Source organism: Cyanistes caeruleus, chromosome 1, assembly GCF_971803275.1.
Source record: "Cyanistes caeruleus chromosome 1, bCyaCae1.hap1.1, whole genome shotgun sequence".
Classification (NCBI taxonomy): Eukaryota; Metazoa; Chordata; class Aves; order Passeriformes; family Paridae; genus Cyanistes; species Cyanistes caeruleus.
In genome coordinates, this window is record NC_141701.1 from 21,933,529 (window position 1) to 21,948,652 (window position 15,124).

The 15,124-nt window shown below is 36.3% G+C and overlaps 1 protein-coding gene across 7 annotated transcripts in view; it reads right to left on the minus strand.

Annotated features, from left to right (window-relative positions):
• VPS13B (vacuolar protein sorting 13 homolog B) overlaps positions 1–15,124 on the minus strand; it is a 418,409-nt gene that overhangs the window by 50,245 nt on the left and 353,040 nt on the right. For all 7 annotated transcript variants that reach the window (XM_086881610.1, XM_086881633.1, XM_086881628.1 and 4 more), the window contains exons 40-42: positions 13,450–13,646; positions 5,351–5,532; positions 3,171–3,520 (exon numbers count right to left, since the gene is read on the minus strand). In XM_086881610.1, the coding sequence (XP_086737736.1) occupies positions 3,171–3,520; positions 5,351–5,532; positions 13,450–13,646 (729 nt within the window). The remainder of the gene's footprint in view (positions 1–3,170; positions 3,521–5,350; positions 5,533–13,449; positions 13,647–15,124) is intronic.

Genomic DNA, 15,124 nt, shown 5'->3' on the forward strand with positions numbered 1-15,124 from the left:
GCTGAAAACACCTAAGCGTGGACTAGAAAAAAAATCCCTCTCTGAATTAAAACAGCAAATCAAATGCATCAGCAAAAGATTAACAGTCTGAATCAGACACAGATTAGGGTCAGTTTCTGGGGGACAATTTCCTGCCCCTCTTTAGATCATTTTTCAGCTGTTCTTTTTCCTCAGAGAGGCCTGGAAAGTGTCTCTCCTTTATTGGTCTTTCAAGTATTTTGTGAATTCTATTCAGAAAGAGGGGAAAACATCCCACATAATACTTGTCACCAGGCTTTCCCTGTCTCAGGACTTTTTGCTTGTGTCTCAGCTCACAGCTATTTCAAAGCATTTCTGGATCTGGAAAAAACCCACACCATAAAAGCCTAGGCCTCTTTATATGTACAAAGTTATTTTCATTTTGCTTCACAAGCTACTGAAGACTTGTGCAAGAATTTTCTCTCAGTCTCAAGTACACACACAGACACACACTCTATCACCTACTAATTTTTTTTTTTTCTCAGAAAGTCTTCTGCAATTTATCTCCCTTGAAGCCCCTCTAAGAGAATGGAACAGTTTCCTTATGATTCTTTAAACTCCACTCTCATAGTAATGTCAGCATTATCAGCTAGAAACCTTCTGTGTCCTTTTCCCTTTGTTCTTTGTCCTTATTATAGAAAGATGGGGAAACTACTGTGATCAAGGATGTCACTTTGACTGATCCCAGCCCATTAAGAAAACTTACAGAGCTGCCAATGGAAAGGTTAAGCACCATGCAGACCTTGAGGAAAAGAGGTTCTAGTGGTCTAAAACAGGTTTAACCAGGAGCTTTTCTAACTTCTGAAGAATTTGGGAAAACAGTTGCAATATCAGACCACAAAGGAAAAGCTTTTTCCCAGAAATAACACTTTGTACCATACCTGGGGAGCTGTTTTCTCAGCTGACTCTCTGTCTCTAGATACCTCAAAGCACTAAGGCTGTAAATTCATGAAGGCTTAAATGCCCAAATAAAGGGAAAAAAATACCACACACTCCACCAAAGTATATTCACAGAAGACATGCATTTTCTATCCCACTTGATAGTCTTTGTGTTATTATTAAATAATAACACTAAATTAATAAAAATATTGAAGTTCCTTGTCCAGGTCTAATTATTAACCCCATTACTCTAGCTTTGTATTTAGATATGCATTAGCCAGTTACTGCTTGTAGTTAAACAGGGATTTCAGATTAGACAGTGAAATATGTCAAGAGGGGAAACTGTTTTTAAAAAGTGTTAATCCTCTCAGATTTTCAGCATGTGACTGAGAAATATAAAGCCTGGTATTTTTTAGGCTTATTGTACTTTCAAAATGTTCACCGTAACTTAATTAAAAAAACCCCCAAAAAACAACAACAACGACAAAACAACCAAAAATAATAATGACAACAAAAATCCCTCCAACAGCAATCAGTCCATATCTAGGAAACAAAGACACTGACAGAGGCTTCTGTTAATTTTGAACTCCTGACCTAAAGGTGCATGGCCAAATTGTTTCATGCTTCATCTGTCTGTCAACTGACTCCAACATCATTTGTTGCAGATTTTAACCCAGTTAAAAATATGTGGAGAATCCAAATAACTCTTCCCAGTTATTAAATTCATGCTTCTAGTTCTAGCATTTATATTGCATTTTGTGTGAACAGCAAACATCAAACAATGCTTATTATTGGGAAATGTATTCCCTCCCCATTCAGGGCATGCCAACCCCCTCAAACTGGAGATAAAGTCACATAAAAAACATCTTGGCAACAATTAATTTAATAAGCCATTTTGAACCCACTTGCGTGTTAACTATTCCCTAATTTCAAAGCGATGCAAGTTTTTAATCTCAAACACTCTGGGCTAGGTACCCACCACATCAGAACATGGTGGCAAGTACCCCTGACATGGGAGGAAACGAGAAAATTACAGCAACAATTACAGAAGTATATCCTCCTGTGGCTCATGTTAACATTGCCAAATCCATGTATAAATCAGTACCAACTATTCATAGAATGTACCTGTCAGCAATATACCATGCGACATATGGCTTTACTTAATCAAATATACAATTCCATTTTTTTGAACTCAGAATATTCCTTCAAGGCACAGAGTAGTCAGTCAGTCATTCACACTGTGATGTGGTTTAAAACATTTAAATATTTATGCACCATATTTTATTTATATGTATAGTTATGTCTGAGAGATCTTTTTTTCCCCCCATCCTAAGAGGAAACTGACCTTTCTGAAGGCCATTTTGCAGTAGTTGCCACACATGTCTTAGATGAGGGACTAGTACTAAGTCAGAAATATTTTGGGTTTAAACAGCCTACCAAGGACTCTCTTATACTTTCTATGTTTGTTTTTTATTAAAAGCATTGTTCAAAATATGACAAAAAACAGAAATTGGAGCTACAAAGATTTTTGTTCACATTGATATTTGAGCCAGCTGTGAAGATTTAAATCACACTAGATCTTGTTTTATGAATGTCCTTTTGCAACAAGAAAACCATGGAATGCCCTTAAAAAAGAATTTTTTGATATAAAACAGATGTTTTATCCTTTTTTGGGGGCTTTGTTATTCTAGTGCCATGATAGGTAATTAATTCCCAGGCTCCACATAGGTCTTCAGGCAGATGAAGAGAATGATTTGATTTCAAGGCTATAGTGGAGTAAGGGAATTACAGGCCTTTGAGGGGTCATTGCAGAAGCAAGTTTCTTATCCTGGGACTGGATTCAGCCATTAATGCTGCTTGCACAGAATGTAATGTGAAACTAGTGTTGAACTTCAATAAGGATGGAAGTAGTAGCTGGAAACAATATGTGCTGTTGCTCAGACTGAGCTGAGCTGATGTACCATGCAGCACTCACCTTTTCATAAATTAATGGAATATTTTGCATTTCAAGACCAGGGTTTTGATTATTCTGATATAAATCCATGTAGTTTCACTGAAACTCAGGCCGTTCTGGCTACATTTACCTTTATATATTTTTTTCTTAATTTTCATTGCTATCACAGAATTCATGTTTATTAGGAAAACAAATTTTCAGTGTCAGTTAGGGCTTTTACCCCTTGAAATACTTTTAATGAAAGTAGTTGATATTCTAATTTGCTATTAAATTAAACACAATAGGTAGCTATTTTTTTCTCATTGTTGTATTTGCATACCTGTTGCCAAGCTTGAATTGCTGTATTTAGAGAATGAAGTGCATATTGGCCAAAGCTGATGAAAACAGGGTCAACCATTATCGTGCAGTCGAACAGCCTTCCTGCTGTGCTGCTGGAAACAGCAATCTGCCCCCAGATTTTGAAAGGTTTCACAACACTCTGCATGGTCACATTTCGACACTCCAGAAGTTTACAGTCAGCTTGAGTCGAAAACTGGATCTCCTGGAACACTGACTCATCGTTCCACTGACGAAGATATACATGAGGCTCATCAAAGGAAACTATCATGTATTCTAGTTCAGATGGCATGTTCTTATCAGATAAAAATGGCTGAAGAAACTTTGGTGGTGCTGAAAAGTAAAAGAACAAACAAGACTAGAGCATCACTATTGCTGCATTCTTTATGCTTTTGTAAATTGTGTTTTTACTGCAAATTGTATTTTTACTGCTTGTACATAAGACGAAAACAAGTAAATTTATCAAAGAGTTGACATTTCTGAAATCTGAAATGAATCCTGTTTATGCTGTTTGTTAGATGTAAAACAGTATCATAATTAACAGCAGCTGCAAACAAAAAGTATCTGCAAACCAAAATCTTTTCATAGTAAATAAACCAGCCAGCGAAACTGCTTTATCTACACACTGCTCAATGCTTCAGATTGCCACCTATTTGGAACTATATTTCTGTAAGAATTTTTACTACAGTAGGTGTATGTCATATTCCACACATAGCACATTACAAACACAATAAAAATTAGCAACACAGTATTTGCTGATATGTGACTGTGCAGGCCAACAGGCTCCACATTGGAAGTTGTCTTTGCTGCAATTATGGACAGTTCAAGACCACAAACCCACTGAAATGCGACACACTACCCCATAATACTATAAATGAAACAAAGCAGTATCCTGAGACTAAAGCTTGAGAAATGTATCACAAAAAAGATTTTATCGCGTTCGCTTTGCTCAGTCGTGCAAAGCGCTGAGCACTGAGGCAGCAGACACTGTGAGGCACGTACACCCCTTGTGTAACATTAAGCATGAGAATATTTCCATTGATGTTATTATTTATGTTGCTGGAACTACTCACATGCTTAAAATTAGCATATGCTCTAGTGCTCTACAGATTTGGAACAAAAACACTCATCCCTATCCAGGATCAAGCCCGGTTAATCTATAAACTGTAATGGATACAACAAGTTTTGTGCTCCCTTTGTGTATAACATAGCACAAAGGAGCCCCAAAACTCAAGGCCTTTAGATGCTATAACAACAGTAACAACAGCATAAACTCAGTCATTGTTGAGAAATAAAACAGCTGTGTTTGATTTTAATCTGATTTTTGCCTTTTCCAGTATATGCAATTTTAAAGACTGAGCATCTGGAATCGGACTGTAATAGCGAGGAAGATTACGTACTTGATAGAGGTAGCTGATAGAGAAGAAATTATTTTCTAGCCATTGAATGTCAGTCTTGGTATGATTTGATAATGAATATATTATAATACTCACAGAAACACAAGAACTACACACAATGAAAGCTGTCCCTGTCAAAATTATCCAAGAAGTTTGCCCATCTTCCATAGAAAGCATTCCTGGCATTTGAAAATCAGACAATAATCTAAAGATCTCTCGGAATGTATTTGCCATTAATGCAATGACAGAGAGCACTGAACAAAACCAGATGTAGCTCCAAAAGTGATCATAACTGAAATAACTTAAATCTGCAGTTCTCAGAGCGCTTCCAAAGAATTTTTACTAAGCGGGTTGCAAAATCTTCAAGTATTTTAATATACTGTTAATACACTGGAAAATGCAAAAGATCAAATTCATTCACTAAGATGGCTCAAAAGTGAAGTGGCACCTGCTGTCCCTAATCAGACTATGGAAAACAGACGGCTTCTACAGTTACCCGTTCCGGGGGCAGGAAGGGGCTGCTCTTGCAGCCTCACTGCTGGCCCTGTGCACAGGCTCAGTGCACACCAGTGCTCAGTTTCACCCTGAAACCCCTGCCACTGGTGGCTGCTTGTGATGGCCTCTGTCTGTTTGAATGAAGAATGAAGAATGAAGAATGAAGAATGGCTGTTTGAACGAAGAGATGGGGATTACACAGAGCAGCAGAGTGGTTAAGCAGCATCTATGAACTACAAGTTTTTATTATGCTACATGAAGCAGTACATACCTGTGCCGAGTTGATCGAGATGATGGCATAGGTGGACTTCCAAACAGGTAAACTGGATCAACACACTTAGTGATGTCACAAACCAAGGAGTAAAACAGGAGTCAACCCTGGTACAAGCTGCTAATGCCGTGGGGGTCACAAGCTGATCGCACGCGCTTTGGGAGCCAGATTCACTTTCTGAGCTGCAGAAGGAAGGTAACAAAGTAGTACTTCAGCACTTCCAGGATTTTGCGGCTCTACAGCAGGAATTGACAATGTTCCACACTCATTTTCTGACACAGACAACATTGTGGTTTTATTTTAACTGCTAATGCCAGCGCCTGTACTTTTTCCAAAGCAGACTGTAACAGACAAGATTGCAATCCATCCATGGATATGTAGTTACCAAACTACACTTCCAATTTACTTCCAATATTTGAACCACAAACCCAAAGCCTACTTGCAGAAAATAAAACCAAAATATGCCAGGTATCTTTAATTGTTGAAATAGCTAAATGGAGTTTAGCTATCATTGTCATTATTAAAGCTGTAAGAATGAGATGAAAGTTCATCTGGTCAAGAGAATGATTTTTTTCCACTTGATTTTAAGGAAAACAACTAGCAACCATCAAACCACTTCTATGTATGAACCCCTAGTCTTTGTAAGCTTTATTTCCTTTGCACTCTGAAATCATAATTTAGAAATAATCTCCAATTATTATAAACTCAATCTGGAGCCCTTTACTATTGTCTATTACAACATATTAACTCTGCATTTAAAGTGTCACCCCTTGATTTTTTTTTCATAGCTGTGTTCCTAACACCATGAATTTCCAAGCATTATCTTTCAGTCTCTTGAGAGAAACTACCACTACGTCACAATTCTATAAGCTGCTAAGACACCACAGAAGTACAAATAAACTCTCTAATTTAGCCAAAACTATCCTTAATGTTCCTTATTCCCACTCCCTTTGAAGTCTGGCTCTCAAGAGTTTTAGTTTAGAAGTTTAGACTTGATTCAAGAGAATTACAACCACGTCCTCAGTCAAATACTTTATTTTAAAAATAAAATTTAATGAAAGATGGACTATGGTCAACTTAATATTTTTGTCAGAAAGTCATTAGTTTTTATAAAGCACCATAAATCCACTTCCATTAACATTTTAAAGATATTTTTAATTAAAACATAAGTTTAAATTTGAACAATGGCTTTCCAAGCAACATACCTTAAGCTTTTAGGACCAGATTTTTCATCATGTAATGTATTTTACTCCCAAATTATTCACAAATATAGTAGATACTCAAAATGTTTAGCTGCAAATGAATGGAATTCCATGGATAGGTAAATTTATCAGTATTATTTAGTATTGCATTAACTATCTAGTATAATATTTATTTATAGAGCTTAAATCCAACTTTAGACTTGTGGACTTTATGCAGCAGTAAAACCCAACTAAGATTAATTAATTAGCAAAGAATCATGACAGGATATTAAGAATGAATTAGATCAATAAAGTATGAAAGATGACTTAATCATAATTTTAGCATCTTTCCTGTGCTTCTTTACCTGTTTAAATTGTAAATTTAAATTTAAAATGTTGATGTCAAAAATGTAAATTTTACATTCCAAAAGCAGTGTTGTAGGCCTTTTGAGAACTGGCACCTTTAGAAATAAAATTATTCTTTGTGTTCACATGATAAAATATCTATGGGACTGGTTAACAGAGAAACAGGATGCTTTACTTTGCTCTGCCACAGATATTTCTTAGAATGCTGGAACAAAGGAAGGGAACAAATCCAAAGGACAAAAATTCATATGCTGATTTAGACAACTAAGTACTTTTGAATCTGCAAAATGGGTTAGTTCTCTCAAAGTAATTATTAATATTTTAAGATTTTTTGCTCATTGCATTTTGATTAGAAACAGAAATTCAGGAACATATGAAATGGAAATAGTTTTCTGTTGGGGTAAATGAGTGCAAGCAAATGTTAACCAAACTATGAAGAACTAAAAAAAAACCTAATTGCACCTTGATATTCTGAATCAATACTTAATTTCATGAACAGCTGTAACACTGTTTGAAGTAAAGAGGAAGGGCATTTAATTCTGATACTTATTTCTCATATTCGAGGTTTATTCTGAAAATATTATACTACAATAAAAATATAAAATATTTCATTTATAAGAAATAATAATTTTATTTATAATAATATAAAATATTATATTAATATATTCCTTTTCCTCAGAAACATGTTTCTTGACTCACCTATTAGTGACTAAACATTTTTATTTCCTTTGATATATTTTGAAGACGCATATTTTCATGGAATAAAAACCAAACAAAATCTTCCAATTTCTTTATTTTATATATCTGCTTTTTATTCATTGAAAATTTAATCGTGGTGGAACTTTTGCAATTTCTCACTCATAAGCACCATGATGACAGAGCAACAGGACATGCTTGATGCAGAAGGAAATGTGGTAGGAGATTCACACCAGGGAGATAATATAAAGCATTTAGCCATATTTTTTTCCATTTTTTAATGCCCCACAAGCAACAGACCACACAGAGGTAATACCCAGCAATTTAAAATGTTGGGAACAAAAAAGATTAAAAGCTGCTTTTTGTTTCCTGATGGAGTGACCTTAGAAACCAAAAAGCCCAACACTGAAACTCTACAAAATTTGGAGTCCAACCAGATGCTTAAAAACTTAACCGGAGAGTACCAGCAGATGAGGGTGGGACAGTGCTGCCCCATGGGACAGAACTGGTCTTGCATCCTCTCCCCTGCTAGGGAGGGAAAGGTGCTGGAAGTGGAGGACTGAGAGGAGCAGGACAATACATCCTAAATGGTTTAGAAGGTAAAGTAAAGGTAATGGTAAAGTAATGGTAAAGAAGGTAAAGAGAAAATAGCCTTCGAGGAACCATTTGGAAAGAAATGCAACAAGGATCTTTCATCACTGTTTTCCCATCTGCCCAGATTTTTCTGAAGTGTAATTGTTTTATCCGTGAGGGGTCCATTTGATTTTTACTCAACCAGAAACCATTTTCAGACTTGTAGCCCCCATGTCATTATTAAAATAAGAATACAGTAACAGTATAAACCAGCTACAGTACAAAATATACTAAAAGAAGCAATCAAATTACTGCAATGTTTTCTTTAAAAAATGCGACTGTAATAAAGAGTCATAATATAAATGAACAGTTTTTAAAGAGGAACTGTAGCCATGACCCTGTGATTTTCAATTGAATCCCATTTAAACTTTTTATCTAGGTAGACTTCCATCAGACCTGTAGCACTGCCACTCTCTCTTTAACTTTGCAGAGAGCACAAAAATAAAAAAACACAGCCCTTTATTACATGCTGTGCACAAACAGCAAATAAAGCAGTGTTAACTGAAAATACAGGAAAATTTCTATTCAGTCTTGGTGAATGACAGTAGGAGCATTAAATATCAGAAGAGGATGTGATTGTGAAATCTAAATTTGTTCATCAAGTGAAAACAATATAAAAACACCCCCACATTTCTTGGCTGCCTTGGAGCTACAAAAGGAAGTGTGGACTGTCCACAATTTTACAGCTGTGAAAGAAGAGGAAGAACCAGATTCTTCTGCTTTGTGTTTGGCATATCATGATAAAGGAGGCATGTGGCAAAATCAGAGGAAATTAAAAATAAAACTGGCCTGACTTTACCAGATTTTTTTTTTCTTGTTTTCTTTTTTTTTTCCCAACTACTGGGAAATATCAGAATACTTAAAATGGAAAATATCTACATTTTAAGTAATAGAAATTATGTATTTCACATCATGCAGAGCAGCTCAAGTTAAACATGTGGCAACTGAGAACAATGACTTAGCACTGACCTGTATTATTCTTGTTATTTTAAGAGAGGAATATTTAAACCAAAACTGCCATTTGTGATGAAACTACAACATGGGAAAGTATCCACTGGGAAGAAGAAAGAGACCACTTAACTCATTAAATTTATGACTCAAAGGCTGGTCTGAACTCAAATTGTTGGAGGTCAAAATACAGTACATCATTTACTTTGAATAAAAGCTGAAACAATTAGCAAGAAACATGATCATGATTCCTCACTTGAATTTTTAAAAAGTAGCAATTTAAGGCTTATTTAAAAGTTTTTGTACTTGTTTCATGGTTTGTATCTTAAGGCACTTTCAATTACTATTTTACATTAGTATGTCATTAATTATAAAAATACTGTTTAAATTACATAGAAGATGCACAAATATATAAAACATCTTGTAATGCAACCCATTTAAACAAAATTTATAAATCATTCCCAACCAAACCAAGAAGGGGCTTTAGTGTCTCACCAACCAAACAGAGCCTAAAAAGTAATTTAAATTATGATTTGTTAGTCCTGCAACAGGGAAATGCAACCCATAAAAATAATTTATTCTATGATAATTTCCTTGTAATCCCGTTTTAAGGTCTTCCATAAACAGTCATTTATGCCATATATGATTCCTTTCATAAACACTGTACTACATCCCCAAAGAGATGCTAAATTATTTCACTCAGTACTTCAAATTTTTTCATTCATTGAATAAACTTTCATAAATGTTCATGCAAACCATACACATACATAGAAATAATGAAGGGGATACAAAATTCTCAAGTATAAACAACATACATATATCTATTATGCCCTTCACCACATAGCTACTTGATTTTTATACTTCCAGTTAGTTCCTGATCAATCTCAGAAGAGCTTGCATACCACAGGATTTGAATCACGACATCTTTGCACATTCCAATATTCATTACTGCTTGCTCTATTTCACCCTGCCAGGCTACTGCTCATCACGTCAGCTGAATCCACATCTTCTCACAAACCTTGTTGTTTTCCTGTCACATGAGACACCTAAATTTTATACCTTATAACCAATGTTAGGAATCAGTAATAAAGTACTAAACCACAACGGATCAGCTCTCTGCCATTAATAATTAGCATATCACAGAGGTTATCACAAAAAAACCTGCAGAATTTTAAGGAAAAGAATATTATCATTGACCAGCAGCTGCATGCATATGGCAGTGGTTAGAGTCTGACCCAAAATGCAACATCAAACTAAGAAGATAATTTTCAACAAGAATAAGCCTTTTCATACTTAGCAATTAATAATGTATTGTTATTGCTAATAATTCATACAGTTGTAGCATGTAATTAATGTCAATTCCTCATGAGTGTAAAGGAAAACTGAGGTTCAACTTTTACACAGCTTTGTTTCTTAACTCTCACAGATCCCCCAGCTTTAGAATTTCCTGGTTTAACACTCAACACTGGCATTAAGCCTTGAGGCTCTTCCCACAAGTCTGCAAAATCCCATGTTAAATGCTTGCTTTAGGAACAAGACTTTGACATTTACCACAACATGGGCTCTGTCTCTCTCTCAAAAACAAGAAAGTCTGGCATTTTTTGGTTAAGTTGAATCTAGAACATATTTCAGAGTGCTTGGTGAGACATACCAGCAGCAGTATGTTTCATGAAACCACACTTTTAGTGAAGTTACTGACAACGTGGACTTTCTATAATCCACAGATTCTCTGCAGGTCCACAGTTTTTGTCACCACCTCCTACACAAGGCTTCCTTTAACAGAACATGATCCCTTAAGGCTTAATAATGTCTTTCAATTTGTTCTGTAGCTGTAACCATACACATTCAGTTCTTGGGGACTGTCTCAAAGCTTCCAGGCCAGTGACATGTCACTGGCACGTTTGCTCTGTCTCCAAGAAAAAGCCACTGTGCTCAAACACCACAGGGCAAAGCCTCCTGTCTGAGAAACAGCACCTTTTGTTTTGAACCATTAAGTTTTTCTGAGAAGGATCACTCCAGACTGGTTAGGACTACTTCTACACCAGTCCTTCCTGCAGCCATCCTTAAGAAAGCTCGCAGTGCAGCTTTGTTTGATGTTAGAGAGATCAGTTTGAATTTTTATCACAGAACCACAGATTGGGTTGGGTTGGGAGGAACCTTTAAGATCCTAGCTCCAACACCCCAGCCAAGGGCAGTGACAACTTACGCTAGGCCAGGATGTTCAAAGTCCCACACAGCCTGGCCTTGGACACTTCCAGGGATGGGGTATCAGCAGCTTCTCTGGACAACCTATTCCAGTGCTTCACCACCCTCACAGTGAAGAATTTCTTCTTAATATCTAATCTAAACCTGCCTTCTTTCAGCTTAAATCCATCCCCCCATATCCCCATCCCCCATTTACATGTCCTTGTAAAAAGTCTCTCTCCAGCTTTCTTTAGGTTCTGAATGCTGCTCTAAGGTCTCCTTGGAGCCACCTTTTCCTCAGACTGAAGAATTCCAAGTCTCTCTGTCTTCACAGGAGAGATGCTCCAGCCCTCTAATCATCTTTGTGGCTCTTCTCTGGAATCACTCCAGCAGGTCCACATCCTTCTTAAGTTAGGAGCCCCAAGAACTGGACTCAGTATTCCAGGTGTGGTCTCATGAGAGCAAACCCATACCTCCAAATGAAAAACACTGCTGAGGCAGTGTTTCTCTCCTCTGATTGAAATCAGAGGATTTCCTTGTATAGGCCACAGGTTTCTGGCTTCTGGAGCTCACCATGACCTATACAAATCTTTAAATTTACAGTCTATTGTTAGTTCATGTAGGTATAAAATACACTTCTTAAAGATATTATGAATTCCCCAGGCCCACAAAAGTATCAGGACTAGTGACTCTGCAGCCTCTGGACAGGTGGGTGTCAGTTCAAGGAACTTTCCTTTGACTTTCCTCTTTCTCTCTTGTTTATTTACCTTCAAATGCTTCAGGAGTGAGGTAAATGTTTTTTGCTGCCTTCATTCCTCTCCTGCTATTCTTGTGCACTGAACTGCAAATGCTTCAGTTTAATTCCTGTTGTTTCTGAACAATTACAGCTCATTAGCTTATCAGAGCTCCCTGAATGAAACATTACATAGAGTGATAAATCCTATTCGAGCAGAAAACAATAAACATGACTACAGTGCTAAATGCCTCGATGAAAAAAAAATCTACTAAATTTCACTACATCATTTCCAGTTCCCACCGAGTTCACATTTCTGTGGTGTTAAGCTGACCAGGAAGGCAATTCTGCCAGGGTCCCACATTCAGAGGAATTAACCTTGTCTAAAACACTTAACTTCTCAATGATGAAAATGCATTCTTTCACAATTAACATCAAGAAATCATTTCCAACCTGATACTATTAATGGAAACCAGATGTTTAATTTTCTTCATTGATTTTGTTAGCCATGCTCATATTCCCTGATTTCTATGAATTCTGTAGCTTTGTTCAACACATATGTGGATGCTACACACTCACTGAAGCTTGGGTTCATAAACAAGCACCAAGAATCAGCAAATACCAAGGATTCAAGAGAGTAATTTTGGGTTTTGTGCTCTAAACATAAAATGATAAGCAGGTCTTTGAAAGCAATTCCACTGCTGTTTCTGGACAGAACTTGTACTCCTATCTTTTTACTTTACATATAACCAAAATGGGTTGAATGCAAACAGAGTGAGTATCTGTCATTGCAGTGTTTCTAGCACTAAACATAATGAAAAATAGATCCTCAGTGTTTAAAAACACTAATTAAGTTTTTTTTTCCTGTTAGCACAGTAAGCAATCTGTGTGAATAATAACGCAATACTATTGAAATAATAACACTTTGATCAGTATCTTTAAAATAGTCACTGACTTGCACTGAGGATAGAATCAAGGTGTGTGTAAGGATTTCGTAGAAGAAGAATGTTTACTACTACTTTATAGAATGGATTGAACCTAAGCCTTCTTTGGTTAATTAGCTGATTTTACTGCCTCAAGCAGCTAAGAACTCTCAGGACACGTTTGCACTTTTCAGTAAACCTTGCATTCAGAAAATTGATGGTTATGATGCTGCCAGGCTGCCTATGAACCTAAAGGAAAGCTCTTTTTGTGCACACTCCATGCCCTGGTGTGAAGGTGAGCTACAGTCTGAAGCTTACGCAGGACTAACCACTCTTATAGCATATAAAACAAGTATCTTAATTTCTAAGTCTCTTGAAACAGATTTCTTAGGAGTGTAGCATTAGATGCCTTTTTCCCTCCTCCTTTAAAATTACCTTTGGTCATCAGCCACGTTCTGGCTGCTGTTGAGGACAATCCTCCACAGGTCAGAGGCTATGAGCTCCTTCTGATCGTTCACAAGGCTGATACTGGGCAGCTGCAGATCACAGACTTTGCTTTCTGATAGACTGAATTCCCGGAATGCAACAAATGATTTCTGAAGCTCATCCCAGTACTCCAAGCTGCAAGGAACCTGTGATAAAAGGGAGAAGGCATAATTACATTATGCTTGATTGCAAATATAATGCATTTTAATCCATATGCTTGAAGCGTAAAACTAATTAAACTAAATAAATGGTCATACAGAAAATCTTAATGGTAACCATTACTCAGATCTTGTGCTGTCTTGACTTGAATGAAAATGTTTTCAGAATATCATTGCAGACTAACACTTCCAAATTTCTCTTCCTCTGTACAAAAATAGCTGCTTGTTCCACAGGAAACCATGAATAACAATGACAATTAATCCAAACATTATTTGTATTATGCAGCCAAAAAATCCATCAGATGTCTACACATCATGGTATCAGACATTCTAGTCAACATTAATTCTATTTAAACTCATTTTTGTTTTATTACTTAACAAAATTTAAGTTTATTAAAATAATCAATGATGCAGAGAAGAAAATTATAATAGACAACAAAACACACTGTGGTGGATCAACATATTGCTAAAAATCCTAGGTGAAATAATGAAGCACTTGTATGCATATGATCTTTTCTTTCAAGGGCTATTTAGACAAATAAAGGCAAATGAAACTGAATAAATACGTAGTGGCTTTTGTTTAATTACATCCCTAAATATAAGACTGTAAATAATTCACTTGGATTATTATGCCAACTCAGTCAGCTATGAAGATTTTAGAATTAAGCTACAGAAATTCACAGGTATGGCAGTTGTACATGCTGAAGAATTACTAAAAGTCAAACTGACATAAAGCAAATAGAAAGAAAAATTGCAAATGTTTCTGTTATTACCTGTTTTATCCCTGTGTATAGACAGACATACATAAATAACCAGGAAAAAAAGCAAGAATGTGGCAGAGATGCAAGTAAATTTAGAAAAGTTTTTGTAAGCATTCTTCCTTGTTATTCAGTAAAGATTATAATGCAGATGGAGATGACAGTAAGCTGATTAATTAACAGGAATGAAGGTTAAGAAGGAAAATTCAGGGAGCTCAGTGGTTCAAGCTGGGGAGGGCAAAGGAACGTAAATAATCACCAAAGAATTCTGGAGGAATTAACATGTGGAACCACAGAGCCTGGAAGGTGGATTTTAACTACATCTGTCAAGCCACAATGATATGTGAAGACCGAAAAAAGCAACCACAGCCACTAAAATTTTTTTAGTTCAAGATGTAGGACAAAAAAAATAAACCTGATAACTGTCAGTAAACCTCTGATGCCAGCAGTATGTGTGACACAGAGTACCACAGCAATGTCAATCAGGAGAGCTGATTTAATTCTGAAGACTAGAGTGTGAGAAAAAGGGACTGATTTAACATCAAAACGCACATGTCATGTGTGCAAAGATAGCAACACATTTGTTTATAACCTGCATATTCAATTGGAAAGGGTGAAGACCTGAAAATGTCAGCTGGAAAAATGTGAGGCAGTATGATAAAGCCTGGAAAAAGGTTGAGAGACATCAGGTGAGATATTTCCAAAAGT